Source organism: Lupinus angustifolius, chromosome LG11 (genome assembly GCF_001865875.1).
Source record: "Lupinus angustifolius cultivar Tanjil chromosome LG11, LupAngTanjil_v1.0, whole genome shotgun sequence".
Taxonomy (NCBI): Eukaryota; Viridiplantae; Streptophyta; class Magnoliopsida; order Fabales; family Fabaceae; genus Lupinus; species Lupinus angustifolius.
The window spans coordinates 1,593,179-1,617,901 of NC_032019.1; the positions used below are offsets into that span (position 1 = coordinate 1,593,179).

Below are 24,723 nucleotides of genomic sequence, written 5' to 3' on the forward strand. Positions count from 1 at the left end.
GAAGGGCTTGATCGAAACTTATTACGTATAAAAAAGTTGATTACTCGAAGATTTTATTTGTTGATTTTCAAGGTATGAATTTTGCGTGTGTGAATATATCTTTGGTAAACAGTTGCGTAACAAAAGATGCAATAAATATTTTTTAATTTACTAAAAATGCAAGACGCCAAAAAATTACACAAGTATTTAAAAAGTTACACAAGTGTTTTACTAGTATAAAACAATGGGATTATTTTTTATAAAATTTGATTAAAAAAAACTCCACTTTTGTATCTTTATCCTCAACCTATCAAAAGTGTTTACGCTAAAGATGGATATCTGGATTGATTATGTTTATTTGCATCTGAATTGATTAGGTTTGAATCCACCTTCAATGATTAACCATTAATATATTTTGGTTTCAGACAATCCTGTCCAAGTTGAGAACATCCACAGGTACGTGGAGCTAACTCCCACAAGGGATATTTTTTCCATCCACAAGACTCGAACCCGAGACACTGCTTAAGATGAATCAAGCATGTACAACCTGAACCAATGCCCGTTGGTAACCATTAATATATTGAATATAGCTAATTGCTGTAATTTTATTTGTTAAACAAAGTTTGGTATTAATTAATGCTCTAGGTATGTATGCATGTTTAGCTCATGAATTTTTTACTCTTTACCTGAAAAATAATATATGAGTAGGGGGTAATATATAATGGAATCATAAAAGTATTGATTAAATGATGATGAGATTACTAATGTTATCATTCAATATATATCATTGTATTTTTTTTAATAATTTGTGTCACAACTTAAAAGAAAAATAGTTTGGAATCATTGAAAGTTAGCTGAATTGGTCCACGATGAATCATTTGTATGATCATGTTAGCCTCAACCTCAAAAGGCTTCAGGCTCAACCTCATTACCTCAGTCCCAAAATGTTGATCATGTACAAAGATCTCTTATACTTGCACAGTATAGGAAGGACTTGTATAGTTGTATATGAAATGGATGGAATATTATACGGGAAAGAAATATATGCACTAATACTACATAAATTTTATATATCATTATTGAATATTCTATTATACATGTTTAATTATTATTGTCTCTTTAAATATACAGTATAAATGAATGATGATCCAGTAGATGATATATTAAATGTATATAAATTTTTATACTGATAAATACATAAATATTACATACAATTTAATCAATGTTTTTCTAATGTATAGCCTAACGTACATTTTAATTTATCAAAAAAGTGATCGCTAGGCTTTGGAAATTGACAAATACATTACTACATCGGCCCATGACTTTATGAATAGATTAATTTTATGGATGTTAACTTTACCCTTTTCTTGTAAATTAAAATATGGTTCAAGAGAGTCATTAAAGGAAGAAATCCTTGAATCAAATAAAAAGAGTTTTAGATAATTTTTCAATAGGATATCTATAAAATACTGAGTCACAAAGCATTTGGATAGCTTTACTGAAAATTAAAAACAAAAAGATATAATAAATGGCTAGTAGGTACGTGCAATATTGTGCAAATGGATATTTGAGTGGATTAGAAATTTAAAGAGTTTCTCACGCATGGAACCAAAAAAGAACCCAACAATTGAACCTTAATGTAACGTGGTTTGGGGTGATTGGTCACATGGCACCCACAGGATGATAATAGGAAGTAGCAGAAATAGCTGAGTGGCTTCCAATTCCAAGGTTCCAACGCGTTATAGTAGATTAGTAGTAGCTCAACAAAAAAGGCACAACTTCAATAAATCCATAGCAGTATTCTCGTTCAATTTCCTTTTCTTGTCATTTTATGTTAGTTCAAGTTTTGGATAAGGTCCATGTGATTCTTTCAATAACATAATTTTACTTTAGTTTTTTAATAACATATGACCCCCCATGAAAACACCACTCTCTTTTGAGAGAAAGAAAAACAATTTCATTTTGAAATTTAAAAATCATATACCACACGCTGCGACTTTGAAATTCCTCGTTCTTGGTGCGTGCCCTTTGCCTCATTCACATTCCACACGTCTTTAACTTCTTTTCTTCTCTTCAAATTTAGTAACAACTTCCCTCATCCCTTTATAAATACCCTCTTATCTTCCTTATCCTCTAAAAATTCCAAGTCCTCCTCTATCCTTCACACCCAACAATATAAGAAAACATCATTGTCTTGTTAGTTTTACAAAATGGTTGATTTACACTGGAAATCAAACATACTCAATTCCAACGTATCCCCAAAATCCTCAAAAATCTCCTTATCCGATTCACCAATCCCCAAACTACCCCCCTTACCCACTTTGCAACAACCAATTAAAAACGACATCTCTCCTGCGTCGTTTAAGGTTTGCACTGCATACGAAAACTACCTTCGCCTTCCTCACCTTAGAAAACTTTGGGCCTCTAACGACTTCCCAAACTGGGCCAACGAGCCCGTTTTAAAACCAGCCTTTCACGCTCTCGAGATCACGTTCCGGTTCATCTCGACCGTTTTATCGGATCCTAGACCGTACTTGAACCGGCGCGAGTTTACCCGTAGGCTCGAGTCGCTCGCCACGTTTCAGGTTCAGATCATCGCCATGCTCTGCGAAGACGAGGAACAAAACCCCGAGCCACGTGGCACTGCACCGGTTATCGACGTAAATAGTTTTGGGAATAGTAGGAGTTACAGTGAAGCTAGTTTTCTTTCGAGGATTGCCAGCTGGCATAAATCTAGGGACGTGGCGCAGAGGATTCTGTTCTCTGTGGAACGAGAGATGAGTAGGTGTTCGTACACGCTTGGTTTGGGAGAAGCGAACCTCGCCGGAAAACCGATCCTCCGATACGACGCCGTTTGTAAACCTAATGAGTTACATGCTTTAGAAACGACGTTGGTGGAGCACGTAGAGAACTACGAGAATGTAACTTTGCAATCGACGCACCAGATATTGGAGTCATGGTCACGCGTCTCGCGCGTGTTGCTTGAGAGAGTGAATGATTCCATCGATTGTAGAAATTTCGGGAAGGCTTCGATGGATTGTTATGCAGTGGAGAGGATCTGGAAGCTTCTGACGGAGGTTGAAGATCTTCATTTAATGATAGATCCTGACGATTTTTTGAAATTGAAGAAGGAGCTCGGGATTCGACCATGCGGTGAAACGGTGCCGTTTTGCCTTCGATCGAAGGAACTCGTGGAGATGGCAAATATGTGTAAGGATTTAAGGAAGAAGGTGCCGATGATATTAGAGGTGGAAGTGGACCTGAAGGGTGGGCCAGGGATGGTGGAGGCAGCGATGAAGGTTTACGTTGAGAAAAGGAGTGAGTTCGAGAAGGTGCATGTGCTTCAGGCGATGCAGGCGATTGAAACGGCGATGAAGAGGTTCTTCTACGCGTACAACCAGGTAGTTGCGGTGGTTATGGGGAGCGCGGAGGCTAATGGGAACCGGTTTGACTCGTTGACTCAGATATTCCTTGAACCTACGTATTTCCCCAGCTTGGATGCTGCTAAGACGTTTCTGGGGTATTATTGGGATAACAATAATAATTAAAATGTTACAGCTTGTTAATAATTCACATATATTTTAGGTAATATATCACTAAAGTGTTACACACACAAAAATTTAAAGGAAACAATTAATACAGTTCGTTTATTCTTTTGAGTTTTTTTGGGGTTATGGATTAAATTTTGTAATAGGATGTTGTAACAATCTTTGGCTGTAATATATTCTTCAACACTATTCATCTCATTTCAGCCTACTGTCCTACACTAATGTAATGAAGATCACCTGTTTTATTTAGATATTGACAATGACTACATGATTATTTGACCTAGCTGACTCATGCAGTGTCAATTGATTATCCTTATATGTATAAGTATATGTGTCTCTGCCTCAATGATTGTGGTGCCCTACAGTTTATCCTTGATGAAAAGGGGTGATTAGATTACCTAAGGAGGACTAGACAAATAATTACAGTATCTTCATACATACCCACCGACTGAAGAAACAAGTTGGAAAGTAAACTAATGTCCAATATTTGGAAAGAAGTTGAACAAATCTTTGGACACAGATACTAGTCAAATATCGTAGGGAATACCTCGGACGCCACAATTTCCCATGTTTCTAAAGAACATAGCTTGATCCTTAAACTCTTTTGGATTTCTTACTTAAAGTCAACAACATACCTTAAAGTTGCTTCGGATGTCATTACGGCTATGCAGATTCCATGTGGCACTGTGTGTTTGGTCATATGGCACAAGCTGGTTTGTTGCATTTATTATAGGCAGAAGGAATATTATTAAAGAAGTATATGGGTTTACAAGAATGAAAAAAGAGTGTCACAAGGTTTTAATATGCATTGGTAGGAAAGGGGGTCAATGTAATATTAATTAGTTAATATATTATTTTCCATTTATTTATATTATTTTTAAAAATTAATAATAATAATAAAACTTGAATGATGAACGATTAGAATGTATAGAATTCAAATACATTTTCTTCTGTTACAACCTGATGCTTTTCATCACCACAAGCCAGTTGCAGCCTTTGTCCTCCACAACCTAGCATCTTCCTCCCACTCAACAGCATCTCACTTATCAAAATATAATCTCATAAATATCTCAACCAAATTCAACCCTTCCACCTTATAAATTGGAGTGTAGAACGGTTGTAGAGAGGCTAGATTAAACCCATACTAAAAGCCTAAGGGATCCAAATCCAATTCTAAATTGGATCCCTCATGTATTATTTTTAGCATAGCTTTCTCCGGCTAATATTCAATCACCCTTAACATCAGAAGGTAGAGGAAATTAAAAGCTAAAAACAATTTTAAAATAAATATGTTTTTGGGTGTTATGGGTAGTCGGCTATTGACATAAAATCAGTGGAAGATTTGGAAAGTTTCCATTTTATTATTGCAAATTTGCAATAGATTTTAATGGTTCATAAGAACTCCTAGATTTACGACAGTAACATTGTAACATTATGATATTCACATGTGAATAAAAAAATAGAGTAAGGAATACATCGTCCATCTGTGTTTTCCTTTATGCACTTTCTGGTTGCTTTTGTTCTTATCTTTTTGTCTTCCTTTTATGCATTCCTTGGTGATGGTGATCAGGAAGTCAGTTTTCTTCTTTCTCTATATGACACCACACTTTCCTTACTCAACCACCGGTGTTTCTATAATTCTCTCTTTATATTTCTATTCATGAGACAACAAAGAATGAAATGAATGAGATGTTTTTCTAATGAGTGCCTCTATTTATAGAAGGGTTTAGGAGAAGTTATTGAAGAAATTAACTCCTCAATTTTAACGGAAACTACCCATGAAATGAGAGGGGATGGAGTTAACAACACCCCACTAGTTTGATCCATCAATTGCCAACCATCATCATATTAGACACTTTCATTCAAACTAGTAACTTCTAAGAACATGAACCACTAATTAGAATTAATCTATCCATCAATACCCATCTAACCTTTAAAAATATGAATTATGCATATCTTCCATTAAAAAATTAAATTATGCATTTTTTACGTGTGAAGGTAATCACCTCGCTGGCTGCTAATAAAAATGTTAATGTCTTGTATTACACAGCTAACACAGCAAATTTTATCCCCGTCTTGTTTGATATATATCTTTCTTAAATATTAAACTTTTTCGTCGTGGAGCACTCACTATATGCGAGTTTCACCATTTACACCTCTTTACGTATAAGAATAAGTCTGTCTTGAAGAAAAAGTTAATATAAGGAAGACAAGATTAATTATACTTTTTCTACAACGAAGATTAAAAAAATGGTTCAAAACTTATATTTCTCCTTTAAACATGATTTATGCAACCCTGACTAAAGATAATAAGAGTATAAGATCTATACACCATCACAAAGCATGGTAAGTAAAGTTGGATAATTTGGCAGCAGAACTGAGATATCTTTAAGCATTGGAAGTAGATCCTGACAACACTTAATTAGTGTTACTGTGAAAAGAATATAAAGGAAGTTACTATAGAAGATTAAGCAATGCCAAGAACTTATAAGTTCTGCATAGAAAAATGTTAGCAATACATTTTAAACACATTTTTTAACACACTAAATCATATGAGTGCACTCTTCGCATTTTTACCTCGTTACTTATTACTTTTGGTGAATATTGTTTCAGCTATATCTTATGGTGTTGTTCATGCGATTTTTGGAGCCAATAGTTTGTGACTAGTTGTTCCACTACAAATTCCATTTTCCATTCTTCAAATACCATAAATTAATCAATCAAAAGGAATTTGCTAAATTAGCAATCCAACCAAATGCATGAATTGGATGTAAGATTCAATATTATACAGCTTTGTAACTAATGTTAATCTAGTAAGATACTAATTGATGATGATAGTGGAATTGCTAAAACTGTAAAGAGAATCAAATTCCTGTGTCACCAAAACCAGATATTGCGGCTATCAACAGCCTTCACTGAAGTAGAAACCAACGGCATCCATCCAAATGCGGCGGCGAATCTGTTAACACACTCTGTTCTTTTTTCAGTGTGACCTCCTAAACTGCTAATTCCAGTTGATCCGATCTCAAATATTTTACCTGTATCAACGGCAGAATGCACTAAGTTAACATCCATGTATCCATGACATATAGTGTTGGCATATACAAAAATGGAGGTTTAAGACTAAGGAGTAAAATGTTAATATGTATGGAATAGGAAAACATAAAGTCAAGCATATCAACACCACAAACAGAAATATAATGGCTACTATAGCATTAAGACTGGCATGATAATAAATACATATTTTTGACAAAAGAGTTTCCGTCTCTGTTTTAGTGGATTTAGCACATTTGTTAGTATTCAGAAGTTCACAAGAAGGGAAAGGAGTTCTGAAGTATGGATGCTTAATGCACCTCTGTATCTATGCTAACAGGATCTCAACCCCGTCTATCATGTTTATTTTGACATACTAAACATTCAAATCCATCATTTACCAGTGGCTCTCCTACCACAAGAGAATCTAGTGAGTGAAGGAACTTCAACACTAAGCAGGCAAAAGGAGAAAATAAATTTTATGCAATTCAGATACAGTTGAATCAGGATATGTCAATGTTTAGACTCGTAATGCATTTGATATGGGGGGATTAAACAATCCGATGAATCAATTTACCTTTGACCCATATGGGAGGTGCACCGGTTGCATTTGCAACAAGGAAAGACATTGCAATATCTTCACAATTCCTGATAAATTAATATAGAATAACTGAGCAAATAAGTTGGAAAATTGAGGTCTGGTAAAAAGGAAGGCAGCAGTATAATAGTTAGTCCAGAGAAAAACCTGTTCTTTGCTACATATTCTCGAATTGATGTTGGCAACTCATCTGTGTAGAGAGTGAAATACTTTTTGTGAAAGAATGCTGCCTTGGAGAGAACCATGCTATATGTACCGGTCCACCACACCGACCACCATCCACCATACATAAATTTGTCGCCTGCACCTTTCTGCAAACACATTGAACAATTTGAGAGATTAGGCTTATATAAGTTTTTCGATATCTTTCATGTTACTGGACTAAACTTGGGAAAAGTAGTAAAGGAAACCTGAAGGATTGCAAAATTATGGATCAAACATTAGATTAATCATTAAAGTTTATATCAATTGTATAGATGCAGTAACCGAGACACCCAGCTTCTCGAAGGATGGATTTAAGATTAAGAGATGAAATTTGTTCTTTTACGAGTTATGGCAGAGGTTCGGTTTTTTCTCCCTATAAAATTAGAACCTGGCCAAGAACGAAATAAATGTCCCAAGTTTATGATATGGATCTTCACTCTATGTGTTCCACAAAGTGTGCTTTCCTTTCTTGCAAACTAATTCTTGAAAGGTAAGTAGTAGCAGTAATCAATGTAGTTAGATTCTGAATATTACAGTGCAAACAAAAAACAAGAAATTGTGCATGAAAGTTCAAACAAAAAGGGATTCATTTTCCCCATGCTCAATTAGTCATTCACTTTCACTCATGTTTGGAATTGAAAAGCAAAAGGGAAATATTATGGGAGACCAAAACTATCTGGGAAGATGGAAAATCATTTGGGAAAAGTAGCTAAACCATACCGATGAATCCACCCAATGGGCACGAGGTACAAATCCCACCATCGTATCAGGTGCACTTTGCCAAACATCAAATGCAAATTCAACAGAAGAGCAAGGAAATATGACATCATCATCGATAGAAAATACAGCATCTGTCTCTAAATCCACAATTTCTTTAAATCGATTGTTCAAACTATCTTCCTTGTGGACATTAAACTTCAATTTGACATGCCCTCCATTTTTAGACTTCGACTTCACCACATGGTGCAGAAATTTTAAAAGAACATCTGAAGGAGGATCTGGTTCACTCCACACAATATGTACTGATTCAAGTCGAGGGCAGGACGAATAATGCTTGATGGACTGCTTTAGGAGATCGTATCTCTTCCATGTGTTCATTACGATAGAATATCCTTTCCTGTGCATAAAATATAAAAACTACAATGAAATTTAGAATGTAAACGCCAACCTCTAGACTCCATTCTACTGTTTTGTCAGTTTGTGTAATAAAACATATGAAAAGGGAGCCGGTGCTTGTTAGTGGTCAAACATGTAACCTCTACTAAGGATAAATACAAAGGCAATTATGCCAGCAATCAAAACCAGAGAATCAACAAATGCTACAAGTCTATAACTCAAAGGTATGTTTTTGAAGATTGAAGACTCCTCATCAATGAGTGATGAATCTCACAAGTTATAACATTAAATAGTGCTTCAGATAGATAATTATTGACCCAGTTTCCGGTACATGACCACTGAAGAATAGCAGTAAAAAAGAACACCTAGAGTCCAGGTACAGTGTATTCACATGAATAATAGTGATATCAGAAATTTATTCCCCGACAGCAATATCCAAAATTTCAAGACACCATGAACTTACTCAAGCATCTAGGCCCATGATATGGTCTGAAACAATCAATCTAGATAACACTGAACAGTTAACAGATTGTTTCCAGACGATTAGTGTTATATTAGAAGTTTTTCTCCCAAAAAACTGAACTCAAATAAGAGATAAATCTACCACTTCCACTTCTACCTTCCTTTCTTTTCTTTCTATTGTATTCCTTCCTTTCTTTTTCCCTCTGTGATCCAAATAAAGCATTAAAACCAATATCCTATCTCACTATCACTAATACTACCAGCTGAAATTAGGCCAAGAATCCAAGACATGTTCCAATTTATCCCAAAATCCTATAATAGGATTCTATAGTTCCAAATTAGAAGGGTAAACACCAAAATATATAGAAATTCTTCCAAATATCCAATTTTGATTACAAATGGACAATTTCTTTTTTTCCCTTCTTTTTTGTAACGACAACTAATTCTTATTCCCAGCAGGTAAGTTCAGCTACATAGATAGAACAAATAAAGGAATAATGCTCTGTCATTAAAAATGGAAAAATGAAATAAAGAAAAAAAGACGAACATATAAAAATAAAACAGAATTTTAGGTGTCCCTTTTTAGTAAAAACTTCTGATATGGAAATTGGAACCTTTTATCTTTCTAACACTTAAAGCCAACCTTTCCTTTTTCTTATTGTGTTCATATTAAGCAGTTAACTAACTAATTAAATGAAACTGAAAAATCATAAATGTAAAAAAAAAAAACATTTTTAGCATAATAGCATCTGGGCTTAAACCTTGAATCTGTGAATCGACTCAACGCACTAGGAGTTTGATTGGTGCATAAAACAAAGGTGGATGAAGCAGCAGAAAATAGTAACACTATTAGCGTTAAGGCAATGCAACAACATAGCAGAAACTTGATCTTCACTGTCACTGATTTAACGGTTGAGATCGCGAGTAGACGGAACCTCAGCTCTGTCCGACGGTTCAAACAACAGCTCCCTCTCATCACAAAAAAACCGATCCCTCCGAGTCGAACCGTTTTAAGTTCAAAAACGAACCGAAACGGCCTGAGTCATCCCGAACCGTAGCTTCGGAAGGAAGAAAGAAGAATAGAGAGAAACGTGAATTGAGATTGAAAGATAGGAATGAAAATAGTGAGAGTTTGTTTATATGGGTTTGGGGTTGACGTGTTTTTAAGGAACTAAGTTGTTTTTTTCAAATATGTCGTCTATGACTGTGTGAAGGTCTCAGATCACATTCAAAGAGAGGGATTTCGTTCCTATTTGTTGGGATCCGACAACATTTTGGTGCCTCTATATCATTTTATGTATGTATTTATCTATCACTTTCGTCAAAATGGTTATAAGAAGTGGGGAGGGTAATAAAACTTAACTTGTGGTTACCTATTCCAACTCCAGAAAGTTGATGGGAAAAATTAATTTCATTGGGTTGGATTCCAGTTTCCACTTTATTTTATTCAACATGTTCAATGTTCTGGTTTGGGTGATAGGCCTCCTAAATCCTTAATTAATTATAGGAAAATGATATATCCTCCTACTAATCCTCCTAATTATGAGAAGATGACATGTGTCACAATAAGATACTTTAATTATTAATGATTGGATTACAAATGACATGTGTCATTTTTTTATGGGTAAGAGATTTAGTATGAGCATATATCAATACTCTTAATTATATGATTGTAATATATTGTTAATATATCATTCATTTATATTATTTTTTATAAAATTATAATTAAACATGAATAGTGAATAATATCTAATAAGTTAGATTGACACTTTATGCATTCTTTTTCGAAAGGTAAAACCTTATATCAATCTATTTTGATATCTAACGAAAGAGATTATCTGTCATAAATTATATCTTACTTTTTTTATCAAGTTGATCAAGATGCTATTTTTTATTAGTTTTTTTTTTTAATTTTTCGATTCGCCTATCAATATTTGATATATAGAATAAGACATTAGTAAGACATATGATTTCATATATTACCCGTGATAACAAAAGAGCAAATATTCAAAAGTCTTACATGGGGATTAAACAATCCCATACTGTAATGATCGAAATACTATAATTGACTATTTAATATATTTGAGAGGTCCATTGAATCTTTTAAGTTTCGAGGAGTCAAATTAATACAACCGGTGGATTAAAATAAGTCATTCCTCTAACAAAGGCTTTCACGTTATCTGGACTATTATAAGCACACATTTGCATCCTACACGCAAATGATGATTTTGTGAAATATCAAATGGATGTGGGTGAAGGGAATAAAATGAGCTCAGATAAAAAAACTGACTTTAATTGTTATGCATTCTAACTATAAATTTTTATGATATTATTCATCATATATGTGAATTGCTTTTATGCAAAAGTTAACATATTTGACATGATAAAAAAAATACACTATTAATATATGTATTATTTTCTCTAAAAATTAGGTATTGTTTGAGTACTCATGATTCTCTTCAAAAGAAGGGTTGGCTTATGATTAAAGTATACTTACAACCCTTAATTTCCATTTACAATACTTATCAAAACTCTAGAAACAATCACTAGATTTGTCTAATTAATCTAATATTGAGGCGTCTAATCTAGGCTCAAAACAAGCATATTATAAAATGTCAAACTTTTCATCAACAGAACTATTTGGACCTATTAAATATTAAAAAAATATTGGGTAAAAAGTTAAATTAAAAATAAGACAAGATAATATAACAAAGAGTAACGATGGACATTATTTTAACAATAGACAGACAAAGATCGTTAATGTTACAAACATTTAATTATATGTATCTTTCTGGCATGCTAAGATCCAATTCTATACATTGATATGTTGTAATGATTAATATTATAATCACAACCATTTATGTAATGCATTATTTTTTCAGGGATTTTTTATTTAAACTTTATAAGGACTAGTATTGAAATATATTATTTCCTTTTCTTTTACCTTCTACCTGTCAGGAAATGAGTAGTTACAACTACTAATTTTATTTTCTTTTGACGTTGCCATAATTTAACATCATAGTTGTATGTATAAGTCAAGATAGGTTTTAATTTTAATCTAAAAAATAGAGAAGCTAGTCGTATTATTCAAATATAAATGATAATAATAGCATACGCAAATAAGTCAAATATAACATTTTTCTATTACGCATGCTTGATTATTCAGCTTGATAACAAATATAACAGCATGCAGCCCCCGGCAAGGGATGCTAATGCTTAATAGTGACACTTATTTAACAAATAATAATCTGACTAATTGAATTATAAAAAATAACTTAGAGGATTAATTCCTAAGACTTTACTGCATTTTATCTTTCAGTAATTTGCACATTATAAATGACGACAGACCTAACACCAAACAAACTAATGAGCATATTAGTTTTTTAACATAATACATTATGCAGTACTGAAAAATCAATTAGTAACCATTGGTAATCATAAACTAATATTGTCTCTGTTTTTTTTTTTCGATACGCAATATTGTCTCTGGTTTAATGTTCGGTTTTGAAAACATGGTGCAAAAAATGATTCCTTTTAGCGCTTTTATGTAATACAAAAATTACTCTGTTTTTTCGTTATAATTAAAATTATCATTTTTATGTAAGGATTTTTGTTTTGGCAAAGAAGAGGTAGAATTATTTAATGGGCTTCACCCTATTTTTTGGTACATTAATGGGCTTCACCCTATTTTTTAGTACAATAATGGGCTTCATCCTGACACATTATTTTTCTACTGTATACAAGTTTAAGCAATTATAATTTACATCCACGATAGTTACTATAAGAGAAAAAATTTATAATTTACATCCACAATAATTACTATAATTTACCTCCACAATAATTTTCATCCTGACAAAATTTTATTTTTATTAATATATACATATAAGAGAAAAAAATGTATATACTAATAGATAGTATAAGAATTTTATATACTATCAGTTCATCATTCATTATTAATTTTGAATTATCATTCACTATTCTTCAAAGAAATTTAAACTAACGGTAAATGTTGTAGTGAGTGTATGCATAAATATTATATTATACATATAATTGTTCAACTGTGAAAAGGGTTGCAATGGGCGTTCTAATACTCTACATTCTCTGGGAAATACAGGACCAAGCATAAAGGAGTAATACGGTATGGTATATTATTATTAATAATTTTTTTGTCTTCCCCTTTACTTCAAAATGAAAATTTTAAACTTTGGCAATTGACATCATTATTAACATACAAATAAATTAACCTTATCCTTTCATCTCGAATTGATATGCATGGTATAATATATAATAACTAGAGAATTTCTTTCTTTATACGTAACACTGTATTCTATAGCTGTGCCAAAAGAAAAACACTGTATCTTATAGGTGCACAATTCGTAAGCATGTTTGGCCCACATAAGGGATTCTGGGTTTCTCCATTCACATCAAATAGAATAAAATCAAATAATATATAATATTATTTTATATTTTTATAAAGATTTAATATGCACACATTAACCGTAACTATTTTTTTGCACCGTCAACTCATCTCTACCATTGGTACATTAGTCATTATTAACTGTCAAATAAAAATAATTAAAATCAAAATTAGATGATGTATGATCGGTGTAAAAAACAATACATATATTAAACTCTGTTTATAACATTTTCTCTCAATTAAATAACAACTTTTAATTAGCATAGGACAGCATTTGATACATCAAAAAGGAATATAGATCTTGTTCCAAAAAAAATTGTGAAATTGGAATACAAATTAAAAGAGCTCATCGATCATCAATATTTTAAGTTATGTCATGAAAGATAAAGATGATCAATATGTGGCTATCAACAAAACTTGTGGCCCTTATTTAGTAGGCGGTCTCGAGTGAATAACTTATCACGTAAACTACACATAAGATGCTCTTATTAAAAAAAAATGCATGATATTAATATAATACAACGCAGGAGAGATATGATCACCCACTTTAATTTGTAGTTTTATCAACACGTTACATTGAAAAATATATGCTCCAACAATATAGAAATTCTATAAATTGTCACTGCACATTCACTATTTATTTTCTATTATTGTTAATTATTAAGTAAAATAATATAAATAAATAATAAAAAATATATTAACTTATATAAATTTTTACAATATCAATTTATAGATATTAGACTCTGGTTAAGCCATCATTCCGAGAATGATATATTATTATTGTAAGGGCACAAAAATCATTGAAAAAAAATAAAAGTTTCTTAGATTTCAAATTTAATACATATCATGATAACTAAAATTATATCTGGCCAATCTTGTTAATAAATTAATTTTGCCGTCAATATAATTACAAATTAAAAGTTAATAGTCGTTTGTTTTATACACACTAATAGCAGCTCTAACTGGGTGATTGTTTCAAGGGATATTAGTTATTCTAGATAATGTGTATGTGAGTATAGAATGTTCAAGTTTTAAAAAATATTCAAAGAAAATTACTCCAAATAAAATAGCTTCTTCATTTTTGGCTATTTTGATTCCCACCTCCAAAAATGAGTTATTCTATTGTCATGAAAATGATATGTAGAAACTACAAGAATGTTCCCATCAGAGGATCATGAGAAGGAAAACTATTTCCACATAATAATATTGTCCGAAAAACTATTTCTTTCAACCATTATTATGTAGTGCAATATGTCTAAAACTAATACAACAATAAAAAAGTCATACCACATAAAAACAAAATATGATAATAATAGAATAATATATTCTATAAAGTATTATTTTTATTTATATACTTCTTAAAAATATCAACCTCATACCTTAAATAGTTTAACATAATGAATAGAACTCTTCTATAAAATTTATTTATTGATTTATTTTTAAAATAATTACAACATCAATTAAACCTTTTATACAATTAAGTGAGATCATTAAGTATTATATGAGTAGAATGATGTCATAATATATTATAAATTATGTTCATTCACAAAATATTAATACATCAATATCTTAATTGTTTTACTTATATTTTTTCCTCCTTTCATATTTTATAGAAATTAGATTAATTTTCATTTGATCCATCCATTTTATTGATGACCTCTAAATGTCTTTTTAACATATGTTCAAATCAATTACAATGTGATTCTACCCTTTTAGAAATTTTGATCAAACACATATATTAAAATACATACTATTGACATTCAATATAATAACATTTTTTGAGAATGTGATTTCTGGTAATATATTTTCCCCCTTAAATACGGTGAGAATAAAGGAAAATGCTGAGTTTGATTATTGTGAATGACACTTATTGAAAAGACAATCATAAATTTCAAAAGAGACTAATTTTTTGGCTAAAAATATGTGAAAATATAATTGATAATAAAACAAAAATACCGTTAGATTAAAAACAAACCTAACCCAACTTTGATTCTCCCAAGATACCCTATAAATATATAATATTTGTTAGTTTTTCAATCATTCATTATGATTACATAGCTAAAATATATTTGGAACAAAAGATTATCCCCACATTCAAGTTTTTAGCTTCTATTTTCTTCTTCATTTCCTTTCTCATAAAAACTAAATGTCTTAAAATTCATATCAGAAGACAGCATAATTTTTGATGGGGCAGGGAAGTAGTGTAAGATAAACAATCTGAGTGGAATTGTAGTCCCCTCCATGTAACAAAAAGCATCATGAAAATTGCCAAAAGGTATCACGAGCTAACTAGCTATCAATTTCTCTAAATTTATAGCCACAAAACAAAGATATAATGACCAAAGAGGGCCCTGCCACCCAAATTTGCCTGGAATAATGCCTCTCTAATCAGTGAAATCTGCCAGAGTAGAATGACGAGAGAAAAATTGCAAAAGATTCACAAAACCAAAATTCAAAATTATCAATAACCGTTAGTTTTTATTAATGTTATCCATACAAGTCATTGAGACACATCATTGCATTAAACTAATGCAGATTAGGTAGTCATAAAAATAACTAAGCTCTTTGAATATTTAATTTTTTCCTTTTATTTTTGTCTCACAACTTTTCTATCTCTAATAAGTTTAATTTGCTTTAGAAAGCTTGTACTATCCAGAGAAACCAAAAGAAGGTAATACTACAGTAGTGGCATCTTAACTAGATTTAATCATTGTCTCATCCATGCAAATGGAAACAAAAAATATAAAAAAATTCATCATGCTCGGTTCAAGAAGGAAGATAAGTTATTGTAATTGAGAATTAATATTAAAAATGCAGGTGAGATTAGTTAATTTCTGACAGCCATGTGCCGACCCTGATTTTAATATGACTCCACAAATGAAAACAAAAAAATGACTGTAGTAATAGCGGACATAAGAGTGTTATTCATCTAATCATTGATATATATAGTTATATACTGTCTAATTCTTTATTCAAGCTCTGGACTATTCTTTTTGTTACCTAGTCTATAGACTCAAATGTTAATATTTTACACTAAGTCATTCATCCTCACAACTTGATCATCATATCATTCCCTCAATTTTAAAACTTTTATAGATTGCATATATCATTTTGTTTACTTGAATATCCTTCTCAGCCCAATTGAAAATGTTCATTCTCAGAAGGAAAATATAAGAGGATCACCTATACCTATTGGTATCTCTAATAGTATATCAAATAAATTAAAATAGGTTATTTTATTAGAATTTATTTTTTATAAAAAACATAAATTAATATTTTATATTATTTTAGGAATTATGATTGGTTAAGAATAAGGAGACAAAGTTTCTGCGGGACATAGGATCCTTGTTAAAGGAAAACAAAACGAGAGGATGGCTGTCGACATCTGACAGTAGCAGTAGCATTAATAGACTACAATGGTAGGAGTGTTTACGTGTTGATTTCTAATTCCACAATGCAAGAAACAAAACTCACAAACATAATGCATGTTGTTGTGACTGACACGTATCAGTACTATGATTTTCTTATATAGTATAAGAGAGTTTACAGAAAAAACTAATAAAAATATATATCATTACTTATATAATAAAAAAGAATAAATATACATGTCATGTTTATATATAAATATATCTATACACTGACTAAACTGTAATTATGATTAAATTTTATTCTATTTTCATATATATGTAACTGAAGTCTTTCTCTAGTGCTAACAGCACATCATCATCAAGACGGCCACCGCCCAGCACCAGCCCAGTCAAGTAACACGTTGATGAATTTGGACCATTTCTATCAATAATTTAAATCAAAGATCCTCTCCATTAAAGGAAAAATAAATATTTAATTTTACTTATATTTTAATAACATAAATATTATTCTATTATATATAAAATAATAAAAATATTTTATTATATTTTTTTTGTAGTATTTACCTCTCTACTAATGTAGATGATCTTTAATAATTGCTTTCCTACAAGTCTTTCCTCAATAATCTTACAGTAATAACTCATTGTAATTTTTGTACACACTGTATATTTTATGTCACATCAACTGAATTACATATAAGAAAGGAGAAAACTGTATATTAAAAAAATATACAACAGATATTATTGAAATCAACACAACTATGACTTGAGAAATGTTTTTTTGTGGTAGGTATTAATAAGAAGAAAGGTAATAAGTATTAGTAAATATTATACAATACTCCGTAAATTGATACAAAAGTAATTACTACTATGACACGTGAACGTATCTCTCTCTCAATCAAATAACTTAAATTAGGTCCAAATCACTTTTTGTTCGAAATAGGAGAAAGTAAATTGGAGCAACAGTTAGCCATGTTCTAGTGGTGCGTAGAACATGGTCGGCATCGCTATGACCCCATGAGTAGTTAGAGTCATGCCAGGTCTGAGGGACCCATTACTCTCTTGTCCCTATCAAATAAAAACATAAAAAATTCAAAAAAATACGCAGAGTATGACCCACCACCACTCCTCCACACTTGTATTAACTGAAACATAATGTGATTATAAATCCGCACCATATCCACACACTCCACATCCACACACACACTATCAAAATAGAAAGAAAAGTTTTATCAGAAGAGAAGAAGAAGAAATGGAGGGGAAGGAGCAGGATGTGTCACTGGGAGCAAACAAGTTCCCTGAGAGGCAGCCTTTGGGAATAGCGGCTCAGAGCCAAGATGAAACCAAGGATTACCAGGAACCACCACCGGCACCACTGTTTGAGCCATCTGAGCTCACATCTTGGTCTTTTTATAGAGCTGGTATAGCTGAGTTTGTGGCTACTTTTCTGTTCCTATACATCACCATCTTGACCGTGTTCGGCGTTCAGAGGTCCCCAACTAAGTGCCAATCTGTTGGTATTCAAGGTATCGCTTGGGCTTTTGGTGGCATGATCTTTGCCCTCGTCTACTGCACCGCTGGCATCTCAGGTTCACACATCTTCTCTATTATTATTATTCTTTTATAAAACTCAACTCGCCGAAAACTATAGTCGAGTTTTATAAGTCATTAAATAAAATACTTTTATGAGATGACTCTCTTAATATTACGATGGTTTAACTGGTACTGTGTATGATGGGTGCAGGGGGTCACATAAACCCGGCGGTGACATTTGGATTGTTTTTGGCGAGGAAATTGTCGTTGACAAGAGCGTTGTACTATATAGTGATGCAGGTGTTGGGTGCTATTGTTGGCGCTGGTGTGGTGAAGGGTTTCGAGGGAAAACACAGGTATGCCCAATACAATGGTGGAGCAAACTTTGTCGCTCCTGGTTACACAAAAGGTGATGGACTTGGTGCTGAGATTGTTGGCACTTTCGTCCTTGTCTACACCGTCTTCTCAGCCACTGATGCTAAACGTAGCGCCAGAGATTCTCACGTCCCTGTATGCCCCTAATCTCAATTTCTCCATTTAAATAAATAATAATATGATATTAGAGTCTGGTTAATTATGTGTATTTTATGAACAGATTTTGGCACCCTTGCCTATTGGGTTCGCTGTGTTCTTGGTGCACTTGGCCACCATCCCCATCACCGGAACTGGTATTAACCCAGCTCGTAGTCTTGGCGCTGCTATCATCTTCAACCAAGACCGTGGCTGGGATGACCACGTAAGTTCGTTATAATTATCTTTTTAATCCGTAAAATTATATAGTATTAAACTATTAATCTCTTTCTAAGTTTGTGTTTTTACCTTCACTATTCGTACTTAAATATAATAATTTCAATTTTAGAAAGTTACGGAATCTAGAATGTACCACAACTGATAACTGTGATGCTAATTTATTGATCCGCAATTTGCGCAGTGGATCTTCTGGGTAGGACCATTTATTGGAGCAGCACTTGCAGCTCTTTACCACCAAGTTGTGATCAGAGCCATTCCTTTCAAGTCCAAGTAATCGAATCAAAGGTTCACCGTCATCCATTAATGTTTGGAAAAATAAAAAAAACAAGCCAGCTTCTTTGTGGGTTTCCTTTCATCATTATCCTTGTTTTGAAAGTCTTGTATTTTGTATTTAATTAAATGTAAAGTATGTAATGCAATATGATTATTATTATTATTATTATTATTATTAAATATTATTAGGTGGTGAATGTGTATGTGTCACATCATGGGCCAGTGTTTCCTTAACTTTGAAGTTGGAACAAACAAGGCCATAGATCATGTGTGATGTATGGCCGTGATTATGTATTTTGCCATTCTGTCCTCACTGTAACTTTTGTCCTCTTCCTTGGTTGGGTTTCTTTATCCATTATTGGGGGTGTTGTTATCAATTGTTAAATTGAGGGAGTGATAACCGTTGAGTGGATTGGGACTTGGATGTGGGTCTACCCTCTCTTCATCAATAATGCACATAGAGAGTTGTCTAATTTGTAATGATTTATTATGATCATAGCTAGGTTCCGGAAGATTTTGTCCTAGATCAATAAGGACAAGCTTGTTTAATTAATCAAACGGCAACAAATGGGTTGTTACTGCTGTGCTAAACAAACGTCAATGCGTTAGCTGAATATGATAAGAAAGCACCAATTGTTCAATTAAAGAAATTAACCTATCAAGATGTAGAAATTACACTCTTAACAGTCTAACTACCCCTAAAGAAGATAAGAAAACCGCTGAAGTAATTGATTTCCTTGATTTATTTGCAAACGACAATTTCAAGACTTAGTCTAATAAACAAATAAAAACCCTTAAACTGAAGGTTAGATACACAAGTATGTACAAAAGTATGAGTTAAACTAGTGTATTGATTGTGTAAGTCACCTTCGAGTTTTGATGAGCAAAAACTTCCTTTGAATTTTCCGTCTCTTTCTCAATTCACAAATAGAGACAAGTTTTCTTCTATTTGCTGATAAGCCCATTTGAGTGTAGATGCAAATCCTTTGCCTTAAGCATAGGTCAGAGAGCATAATTGTTTATGCAATAAGAGTTATGGACACAATTTTTAAATTTTAGAACTTTTTTTAATAAAAGACCATGAAAATCGTCACCATTTCCCATTCCTCTTCATACTCTCACTCACCTTTATCAAACCACAAATTCCATATCCTACCACCAAACCTTTTATTTTTATATTAGAGTTAGTTTGTCTGTAAAAGTTTCACTTCTGACACTTGTTGGTCGAAAGTGGAAATTTTGAAGAAACAACACTTTTAAAAATTGGTTGTAAGAACAAAATTATACATTTTGACAAACCAGTATCGAAATCAATAATCCTTTGAAGAAATTATACAGCCCAACAATGAATTACCAGAATGCATTTATTCTAAGTGGTGACCTCTCTGTCTTCACAACTTTTCAACACACTTTGATCCTCGTAAAAGAAACACAAAATTAGACGGGTTCATAGAACAGTTGCATAAGTGTTAGCTATAAACTTATAGCCTTACATGTTCTTCTATACAGAAATTAAAAAACTCTAATCCAATGGTGCTCATCTCAAACATTTCATTGTCATTTTAAAAAGTAAACATTCCAACAAAAACCACTCAATAAAGACAACTGGAGTAGCACTCATGCAGAATAAGGACAATTAGATAGATTACACTTTGCTTTTCAACCACATAAGATGTAATAAAGCTCAAGGGTATTGAATTTGAATTTTGAAGGATCCCAGAAAACTTTCTCAAGTGTATGCAATTCTACAAACAGACGGTTAGATACATGTTCCACCTGGATAAATCCGGGTGTTTTCTAACCCATACCGGATGCGGATATGTGTCTAAGCCTACCTTAAATGCTCTTGACATGTCTTTAATACCTTTGGTACCCCTTTAATGCCTCTAGCATCCCATTAATGTCCCTGACTCCGTCATCAATGCGCCCCTAACATCTTAAATGCTGACTGACATTCTGCCTGCCACGCCGCCTCCACACCCAACCTGCCCCTGACAATTCGATAGACGCAGACTTGCAAACGGAGCAAGGACAATCCATTACATCCCGTCATACTCGCTAGGCTTTGACCAATGGCCGGATGCCACATCGACGATCTCAGACTCTATAAATAAGGAACCCACACATGGAGTATAATTAATTCATGTTCTCTCATTTATTAGTACACTTATTACAACTTGTCTCTTATTCACTCTCTTTCCCTCTCTAAAACACTCTACTGACTTGATCGTCGGAGAACCTTTTCAGGTACCTCCCTCGGCGGGTCCAGACGATAATCCGACCAAGACTTCCAATCTCCTCCATTCTACCGGACATCCATGGCCGACCATTACCTCCTAATACAGAAGAACAATACTACTCGATATATATCACATGTCCCCAACAGTGTCTCATTCTCTATCTCGGACCAATGACATGTTGACACATGAATGAATAAAAAAAATTAAAAATAAAACGTAACATACTGATTCATTCAAGATAGAGAATGAGACATCATTCGAGACATGTGATCTCATATACTTGCGGAAAAAATAAATAAAAGCAAGAGTCATAAGATGGATCAACTTGCTGAGCCATCATCACCAAAAGCCAAAGCCTTTTCCCACTTATTGGCTCCATGGACCAAAATATATAAATAAAAAGCAATGTAAAAGAATTTACGGCAACCATATGGTTATGGATAAGTTGAGGAGAGCAGAAAGGGGTTGCCACATTTCAACATTTTGTATCATACATATAAGATAGTAACCTTTATTTGTACTTTGCCAATATCTAGTACTCAATAGCCATTACTCAAATGCAAAAAGAGCAAACATCATGTAAAACTCTGAACTAGAACTACAATAAGTCAATAGAAACTATGTTTCCCATCACAGGACATGTCCACATTGGTGGTGCTAACCCTTTCTATGTTTTGCACTCATTTATCATCGAAACTTCTTAGTTCTGAGTGAAGACTTTGTAACAAATGCACGAGTTAAGTGCAAGCAACATAGTCTAATTTAACTATATATCCATGGCATTCTGAAATGCCAAATCAAAGAGGTAAAGTAACCAAATTAACTTAATTTCTATAATATAATATAAAGTGGCACATAAACATTAGGAAAGCATCATAAACAAACCTTAGGTCACTTCATGTAGCAGCAAACATAGCATCACAGCAGCATTAAATTCAAACATCCAGATAAAATATATACACCATAATATACTGAGATAATTACTAAAAGTTAATCACCCTTCAAAGCTCAAACCTTTTTTTCAGCACATGAGTTAAGCATTAATAATCAACACGATACTCGCTATAATCATCTCGTGAAGCAGCCAAGTTAGCAGCACTTTCAACCCTCTCAGAAATTTTCTCTTCTTCATAGTTCACTCCTTCTTCCAAAGCAATTCCACCCACAGCTCCAGCAACCGCACCCACTGCAAGCCCAGCCCCAATTCCCATACCCACCTTCGCACTCCTGGGCTTCTCATACGACGAATAATCAATCGGAGCAGATGGCCCACTGGGCCCGGAACCATAGCCCAAAGGACGATCAAGGAACGGCCTCGACGGAGGAGGAGGCGGAGGAGCACCGGAATAATACCCTGGGTAGTATCCAGAAGAGGAGTACGCATCAGAATATGAAGTGTATGTAGAGTAGGATGGATAAGAGGGTAAATGTGAGATTGAAGGTGAGAATCCTCTGTAATCGCGCAAAGACGGCGGAGCGATGGGATTATGCGGTGGCAGTGTCGGCGGCGTGTAACCGAGGACGGAGGGGCTAGTACTGACATGATCTAGGGTTTGGATCGGACGGCCAAGGAGGCCAAGCTTGAGGTAGATCTTGCCGTCGGGGCGGCCAGAAGGGCGGTTGAGTGTGAATTTTCGGATCCGGGTCGGGTCGGTGAGGTGGTGGATATCCTTGAGCGGGAGGTGGAGGGAGGCGACGAGGGGTTTGGCGGTGTCAGAGGATTGGGAATGGAAGATCTCGAGATTGAGGAAGGTATCGTTGAGAGGGTGAGGGAGTGGGAGGGTGAAGCGTTCGTTCCAAACGGGTTTGGTTGATCCGGAATCGTCGGATTTGGTGGCGAGCCTGCGATCCGGGTCGACCCAGAAAACAACGTAGGGTTTGAGGATTCCGTTTTTCCAGTTCACGTTTTTGAGGTGCTTGGCGGAGACGATGGTTAGGTCCAGGTCGAGGGACTTGGAAGGTGGAGGACGTGAACACGCCATTTAGGGTTCCGGTGAAGGTTGTGTTGTGGTGATTAAAATAGAAACTATGCACGTCTCAATTGTTTTATGGTATAAAAATAGGATATTTGACACAACCATATTATAGCCTTATCTGATCTTTAGCTAAACCAGTAAATGATACGTAAAATGTGATATTCATTATTACTCTTAAAATTATTCCAAATGATGAGAAATTTCGCAAATAAAAAAGCAAACAAACTAATATTCAAACTAAAATATTATGTAATAGTGCTGCTACACACTCCTCCAAATACTTCAAAGATTACTTTCTAGATAAAATATATGATACAATAACTGAAGTTATAATTGAAAAAAGGAAAACTACTAAATTAATAAGAGAACAAGAATTGTTTTTTTATTATCTCAGTGTGGAATCAGCACAAATCCTAAAAACAATTCTTTCATAAAATTCTTTTGATTCGACTGACATGAATAAACACACACCCACACATGTAGAGAACATCAAATTGACCCATGCTAATAATATAAAAAAAAAATATACATAAATGAATGGATATCTTTTTTGGTATATTAGAAAAGAAAAGAGGAGGAAGAAAAACTAAAGTATAGGGTATAGATCCATGGGGATACACATTGAATTTAGCTATGAAATCAGCCAACATATTTCCTTCTCTGAAGATATATTGCACACGAACATCCCAATTTTTGCTAAACAACTCAAAAATATTATTAAGAACTTTACCGATCTGGAGCAAATAAGTATGAATCTTCTCGATGATCATGTAGATTGCTTCGAGACAATCACTCTCTAAAATAACAGCAGGGTGACCCTAAGTCCAAGCCAATCGAAGACCATGTTCCATAATGAACAACTCAGCCAAAATAGGAGGCTTACACCCAAAATTATCAAAGAATCTTGAAAGCTAATGTCTGTCATGGTTCCAAGTAACTCCTCCTATAATAATTTGACTATGGATAATACGATTATCATCAACATTAAGTTTTACCTACTCAATCTCTGGACGACACTAATGTAGATTAGCCAAAGTCACATCAAACTAAAAGGGATATGTGGAAGACAAATCTCTATAATCTTGATGAACAGTTTTAGTAACATAGGATAAGTCCCAAGCAATTGTACCAAAAATAGCATTGTTGTGCTATCGCCAAACCAACTAGAAACCAACTAAAAACAATCTCTCATTACAATTTTTGACATTATCCATCAGCCAACTCATGAA

General features: G+C 33.5%; 4 protein-coding genes across 4 annotated transcripts; 2 read left to right on the top strand and 2 right to left on the bottom strand.

Annotated features, from left to right (window-relative positions):
• Nucleotides 2,100–3,725, top strand: LOC109360443 (nematode resistance protein-like HSPRO2). Its single transcript, XM_019605351.1, has one exon. It carries the CDS (start codon nucleotides 2,190–2,192, stop codon nucleotides 3,525–3,527), a length of 1,338 nt encoding a protein of 445 aa, XP_019460896.1. The 5' UTR covers nucleotides 2,100–2,189; the 3' UTR covers nucleotides 3,528–3,725.
• Nucleotides 6,244–10,338, bottom strand: LOC109360444 (glycosyltransferase family 64 protein C4-like). The gene is made up of 5 exons (XM_019605352.1): nucleotides 9,702–10,338; nucleotides 8,083–8,479; nucleotides 7,306–7,469; nucleotides 7,138–7,208; nucleotides 6,244–6,565 (listed from the first exon to the last, which is right to left on the bottom strand). Exons 1-5 carry the CDS (start codon nucleotides 9,914–9,916, stop codon nucleotides 6,405–6,407), a joined length of 1,008 nt encoding a protein of 335 aa, XP_019460897.1. The 5' UTR covers nucleotides 9,917–10,338; the 3' UTR covers nucleotides 6,244–6,404.
• On the top strand, nucleotides 17,902–19,597 carry LOC109360309 (probable aquaporin PIP-type 7a). The gene is made up of 4 exons (XM_019605106.1): nucleotides 17,902–18,311; nucleotides 18,467–18,765; nucleotides 18,851–18,991; nucleotides 19,187–19,597. The coding sequence occupies exons 1-4, from the start codon at nucleotides 17,975–17,977 to the stop codon at nucleotides 19,277–19,279; spliced, it is 870 nt and encodes a 289-aa protein (XP_019460651.1). The 5' UTR covers nucleotides 17,902–17,974; the 3' UTR covers nucleotides 19,280–19,597.
• LOC109360308 (formin-like protein 20) lies at nucleotides 22,422–23,594 on the bottom strand. Its single transcript, XM_019605105.1, has one exon. The coding sequence runs from the start codon at nucleotides 23,498–23,500 to the stop codon at nucleotides 22,559–22,561; it is 942 nt and encodes a 313-aa protein (XP_019460650.1). The 5' UTR covers nucleotides 23,501–23,594; the 3' UTR covers nucleotides 22,422–22,558.